Here is a 6,773-nt window from a genome sequence, read left to right on the forward strand (position 1 = left end):
GGTCCTGCTGAATGGGTCTAGGTCCGACAACTTTGAGATACAGAGGGGTACCCGGCATGGCTGCCCTCTATCCCCGGTCCTCTTTGCAATTGCGATTGAACCCCTCGCCGCCAAACTCCGACAACACCACAACCAGCGCTCTTTGAACTACCCTGAAAGGCAAGTACTCGTCTCGCTATATGCGGACGACATGACCTTATATGTCCATAAGCTAGAGGAAAATCTGAACCCTCTCCTGCGTGAGGTCACTAAATTCGGTGCTATTGCAGGGGTGTAAATCAACTGGTCAAAATCAGCCTTATTTCCCCTTACGGACAAAACTAAGCAGTTCCCTCTCGAATACCCACTGTTGTGGGAGGGGGATGAGGTTAAATACCTGGGCATTACCATCACCAGAAACCGGGAGACCCTTATCAGAGCAAACTATGGCACGGTCCTGGACAAACTAACGGATACTATCACTAAGTGGATTCATCTCCCACTCTCCATGGCGGGTCGTATCTCCTTGATCAAAATGGTCGTGCTCCCTAAACTATTGTATCTGTTCACGAACATCCCTTACAGCCCTGGATCACATTTTTTCCGCTCCCTGGATTCCCAGCTGTCCCAGCTGATTTGGGGTGGCAAACAGGCCAGATTGGGGCTAACGACGCTGATGCTGCCCTACCACCAAGGCGGGTTCGATGTCCCTAACTTCCGCCTCTACTTTGACTGTGCACAGGCCCACTTCGCGACTTACTGGCTCCAACCTCCGCCCTTCATGGCACACCTCGCCATGGAAGACGGTTATATGAGGCCTGCTAGGCCATCGGGATACCTTTACACGGAATCCCGAGTGACTGATCGAGATCCCTCCACTGTTGACTGTACGGTACAAGCCTGGCACAGGATCGCGACTCGGGTGGACGTAGCCCTTCTCTACTCCCCACTCATGATCCTCGCGCACGACCCCAGACTGAGTATCTCCTGCGAAGAACTCGGCCGCAAAATGCTTACTAGACTGTCACTTCATACGTGGGGGGACCTGTACGTGAACGGGAAATTTCGCTCATCTGCCCAACTCTTTGGAGATCAAGTCCCCTCAACCATGGACACATTTCTCTACACACGATTGCGGCACAGCGTTAAGGCAGTCACTCCCGATTTCCCGAACGAGCCGGAAATCATGGCGCCCTTACATGCGCTACTCCAGGCTAAAGCCCCGAAACACGTTGTCTCCATGCTATATAAGTATGCGTACTCGGCCGCAACACCTCCTGCCCTTCGAGCGCGCTCGGACTGGGATGGGGACCTGGATGCCCCACTCACTGATGACCAGTGGGAATTGAGCTGCTCCCATACTAACTAAGTGACTGGTAATGCCCGCCTCAGGCTACTGCATTTTAAGTTTCTGCATCGCCTTTACCACACTCCTGCCAAACTACACCGTTTTGGCCTGCGGGATAATGATCGTTGCCTTCGCTGCAACCGCCCAGGTGCCCACTTCATGCATCTAGCGTGGACTTGCTGCTCAGTCGCTTCCTACTGGGTGGAAGTGTTTAAAGCCATGTCGGACATAATGGAGATTGCAATCTCGCCATGCCCGAGAATTGCCTTGCTGGGACTCTCCCCCCCTGGGCTCAGGACCAATCGAAAATTGTTTGCATTGGGATTCCTCTTAGCAAAACGACAGGTTGCCTGTAGGTGGGGGCGGGGTCGCGCTCCCAAGTTTAAGGCTTGGTTAACCTCTATGTCCACCTGGCAGGACCAATTGCATAATTATGCAGATCTTTTACCACACAAGTCGCGTCCTAAAGATCTCTGGGGCCCGTTCGCTGCATACTTACTCAGACACCAGCCCATAGATGATCCGGACTCGACCCCACGCGCGTCTTCTGACCACGGAACAGCTGCTGCCACACCACAAGCACAACCTGACTCCGAGTCGTGATCCCATGCTCGCCCAGCCCTCATCTCTGAGCACTCACTCCCTCTCTTCCGCATCCAACGCATTAGCTGCACTCTTGCACCGGCGGTTGACCCTTTGCATGGCTACCTTATACAACATAGGATAGCTACACTTTGTTACACCAGCACTGACCCTACTCAGCGAGATCCACTGATTCCCTTATATCACCCCCCCCGCTCGTCTACCTCTACCCGCTAGCCAGTTGGCCGATATGTGACACTTCACATTTGCCGTCTTCACTGACCAGATCGCAGACCACACTATACTCTTCCCCCTCCATCATCTTCATATCTTCATCCAGCGACAGTGGGCCCACACTTACATTATATTGAATACACGCAAGGCATGCAACACAGGGGCACTCTGCGCTGACTTTTCCTCTTTTCCACATACTTCGTATGGTGGGACTACTGAAGGTTGGGAAGTCTACTCTGATCCCTAATTTGTTTTTTAAGGTTTAAAGTTTACCGTAAAATGAGACCTCACAGGTTCACTGTTTACTCTCTCTATGTTCATGGAATAGCATATACCGCATTCCCTACCAGCTTATGATTCACCACTACGCGGCCGGCCCTGATGGGTTGTAGGCGGCATGCTGTGTCACCTAGGATCCCCTCCGTTAGGGTGTTGCTGCTTGGATATGATACTCACTGATAGAGCTGCCGGCCTGTTTTGCATCAGGTTGTAGGCACATAAGCTGTGTAATTCTCCTGTAATCACAATAAAGGTCTTACCAAAAAAAATATATAAGAAGGGTGACCACTCAAACCCGGCTAATTACAGGCTCATAGCCCTTCTTGATATAGAAGCCAAGGTATACGCCCGCCTACTACTAAGGGACTTGGAATCCTGGGTGGATAAGAACGGCATTCTCCCGCTCACACAGACTGGCTTCAGGGCCAATATTTCCACCTTGGACAATATTACAGCGCTCTCCTATCTCGCGAAGCAAGCCAACAAGAGGAACAAGCTGCCCCTGTTTTGTTGTTTTATAGACTATTCCACCGCTTTCGTCTGAGTAAATAGAAGTCGGTTATGGGCAAAACTTGAAACTTGGGGGCTCCCTCAAGCCTTGCTTAAAGCCATAAAAGCACTCTACGAGGGCACATGGGTCCAGGTGAAATTAAGTCCAACAATCACAACAGCAAGAATTGATACCAACTCTGGACTAAAGCAGGGGTGTGTACTGGCCCCCCTACTGTTCAACTTGTATACAGCGGACATGGGGCAAGCCCTGAAAGATCCTAATTTAGTACCTCCAAGACTGGGGAAGCTGGTCCTGGGAACCCTGCAGTATGCAGACGACACGGTGGTAATGGACCACACCAGGGTGGGGCTCCAAAGAGCTTTGAACAGTCTTGCAACATACAACAAGGAAAATAGCCTTCAGATTAACGAGAGCAAGACAAAGATTGTAATCTTCGGTAAATTCCACCATAAAAAACGTGCAACATGGTCCTTGGGGGAGCACCAAATTAGAACAGCCTCATCATACAATTACCTGGGGGTTTGGGTGTCAGAGAGAGCCACCGCAGTCAAATATTTAAAGGAGCTAAAACCAAGAATTGACAAAATAATTCTGTCCCTTAGACGTCTAAGCCATCGCCTAGCTAGTCCCTCAGTAGAACCGATGTTGACTGTACTTAGGGCAAAACTGATTCCCTCCATAACGTATGGTCACTTAGCCTACCCAGGTGCATTTGAGAAAGTGATCAAAGTGGCCCAGGTGAAAGCGTATAAGCTTGTGCTACAGGCCCCAAGACAGGCAAGGAACAACAGGCTAAGGCTAGAAATAGGCTTGAAACGCCAGGAGCTGGTACTACAGGGGGACCTGTTAAAATACTACATCAGTGTACTGAAAGCACCTGAAAACAATCTTAAACATTTTCTAAAAATCATTTTTGGTGAAGTGGGGACCCCATGGCACACCAAGGTGGCACAAGGGATTGACCTATTGAAAATCGAGGGAAACAGCTTGCCCCTTCAAGAAATTTCACATTCTGCTTGGGCCTTAGCCATCAAGCGCCAAGTCCAGACCATCTCGTATGAGCTGGATTGCTCATCACTCCGATATAATCCACTAACTCTGGCCCTGGACAAGTCTTATATTCCTGGCAAACCCCAACCGTATATGCAAGACTCACTATCAACCCAAGCGAGAAAGAAAATTCTGTATCTACGCCTCTTGGCCCTTGGGATCGTAGATTTTAACCTAAAATGGGCACGAATGGATTGTGCCATTGCCTGCCGGTTATGCAACTACCGCAGAGAATCTTGGTTACACCTTTTGTGCTGCTGTACAAAGTTGGTCAGCGATCGCCATCGTCTGCTGCGACCGGCCCTACGGAACTTAGGCTATAGAACCTGCAGAGAGGCCTCGGACTGATGCTTTTCGGAAACAACGACCTGTCTACTAGCTAGGGTCGGCAAGTTCATCCATCAAGTCAGAACTGCACTTGACACCTACCAAAAGGCCACCGACCCAAAGGCTCCCGTCATTGAGCCATGAGCCCCATCTGATGCCCTAACCATGCAAGCTGTCAGTCAAATTAGGAGCTATTGCTAAGTAATTGGGATTACTAGACCCAGAAACCAAACCAGGGGCGGATAAGGGGCTAGTGAAGAACTTTTTCATTGACATATGGCATCGAGTTGAGATTAACCTCGTTGAACTTTGATTTAACTTTCTAGACTCCCGAAGGCATAAAGACAACAAACAAACAAAATAAGTTTTAACGGACATAATGTAGTAAAAACAGTCATTATGTAATCTTAATGTTGTATTTAGGGTTTTACTGTGCGAAGGGTATTCTGGGGGGGGGGGGGGGGGATGCTCATGTGTTTTATACTGTAAAGATTTTAAGTAATCGCACAGTCAATAAAGTTTCTACTACCAACTCTGAGCTCCAACACTTTCTGTATGCACTGTTACTCAAAGGTCATTTCATTGTAGTTAGTAGAACACATTACTGTTGTAAGGGATCTAATAATTTAGAACCAACCTGTCTGAATCCGTTTTAGAGTTTTGAGCTCAGTGTTAGTAGTGTCATTTCTACTTCAGGGCCCTTGTGATTGCTGCAGCAGGAAATGTCCAGGCTGGCTTCTATGCATGCAGACCAAAACAAGGTCGTTCAAAAAACAATATGAGTTCCGAAAGCTGTTTCTAATGTGGGTTTCTAACGAACTCATATTAACCCAAACTGACAATTAGGTATTTTATGCTTTGAAAAACTGACCGGGGAATTTGCAATGTAGATATCGAGTTTAACTAGTCTATGGAACATAATAAATTGTAGTTATCGAGCCTGCGCAGGGATTTTTTAAACAATGGCCGGATTTTACTATATGTAACAAAAGTAAAAGGATTAAATTATCGCTATTTCATCAGTATTCGGTCCGAGTTGTGTAAAAAAAAAAAAAAAGATAGTATCAGAAACATAATACGTGTTGTTCACCAGCACTCTCCTGTCGCTTGCACATATATTTAAAAACATTGTAAATATCAAAGCGTAATTGCTGAGAATCCACTAAAACAATAAAGACGTTCCCTTCTACGTGCCCATAAAAATGGAAGCCATTTCAACATGGCAGCTAAGTAAACGCACTACGACTAAGACCACGGCATGGTAGTCTTTTGTCAATTTCTATGGTATCAGCTGTGAAACTAAGTTGCTACCTCAACTTTTTAGACTTACGCATACAGCACAGTAAGGGATTGAAGCACGTCGCAAACACCCAAGTTAGAAAATGATTCACCTGCCAGTGCACCGCTCGTTGCTTTTAGGACAGGAATAAGCACACTAGCGTACAGCAGCTTTACCAAAGTGGACACCATCTTTCCTCTTCGAAATTGAAAGTACCGCTTTTCCTGCCAGACAAAATTAGTGGCATCGGTGCGCAGGGATCTTGCGAATGCCGTCCGTTTTCTCTTTTCGCAGCTTTCGCTCACGCCAGTACAATTCAAATAAGCGTAATACACTACTCTTGGGGATATTTTGTCTACTCAGCATGGAGATCAAGGTCAACCGTTTGAAACGTTATCTTCCGAGCACGGGGCACAAAAGGGACGAGACCGTCTGCGTTTTACTTACTTAGGGGTTCTGTTTTGAGAACGGCATTAGCGATTAAGCGGGTCTAGGAAAGAATAAAATCCTCCATAACGGTTGCCGAGGAAATAAAAGCAAGCTTTTGCAACAAAAATATTTTTTAATCTCTTACTCCAGCTCTGACAATGAATATTGACCGCAGCAGTGCAATTAAAATAAATTGCTCTGCCTATATTAAGAGTTAATGAGGTACGAAATTAAATGTGTACTGACGGCAAACTTTTTAGTTTTTTTTAAATAGTCCCTCAGGCATTCCAAAGGAGGAGGTAGTATACAACCAATAGAAAATGTAAATGCGAAAATGTAAATGCAAATCCAGTATTTGTAAAAGGCGAACAGCTACCCTAAGGCATCCCGGCGCTGGGGGCCGTCGGGAAAATTAAGCGAGCTATTGCCCAGAGTCACATGGTGTTGGGCTGACCTGCTGCCGGAGCCAGGGATCGAACATGAGGCAACGTCAGTCGCAATCTTGCAGTAATCTCTTTTAAATTTTAGTCATAGCTGCCAAGGTTTCAGATTGCTGTGAGTGATATTTTCATAATTTCAGTGTAATTATGAGTGACATGTCAACGACTATGAGTGACACTTTATCGCAAGCAAAATCAAGCAAGAAAGACAAGGGTTACATATGAATAGCAGAAATTGCATCCATTTGAGCAACTAGAAAGTCTAAGAAGAACTTAAAACTGCCGAAAAGCACCAGAAATGGACGGGCACTG

At 46.9% G+C, this 6,773-nt stretch overlaps 1 protein-coding gene across 1 annotated transcript in view; it reads right to left on the reverse strand.

Moving 5' to 3' along the window:
* Positions 1-5,859, reverse strand: part of NEMP2 (nuclear envelope integral membrane protein 2) — a 227,309-nt gene extending 221,450 nt beyond the window's left edge. Inside the window, exon 1 of the mRNA XM_086955376.1 lies at positions 5,705-5,859. Coding sequence (XP_086811502.1) covers positions 5,705-5,783 — 79 coding nt within the window. The 5' untranslated portion in view covers positions 5,784-5,859. The remainder of the gene's footprint in view (positions 1-5,704) is intronic.
* Between the last annotated feature and the right edge of the window lie 914 nt (positions 5,860-6,773).

Source organism: Lissotriton vulgaris, chromosome 2_1, assembly GCF_964263255.1.
Source record: "Lissotriton vulgaris chromosome 2_1, aLisVul1.2, whole genome shotgun sequence".
NCBI classification, from domain to species: Eukaryota; Metazoa; Chordata; class Amphibia; order Caudata; family Salamandridae; genus Lissotriton; species Lissotriton vulgaris.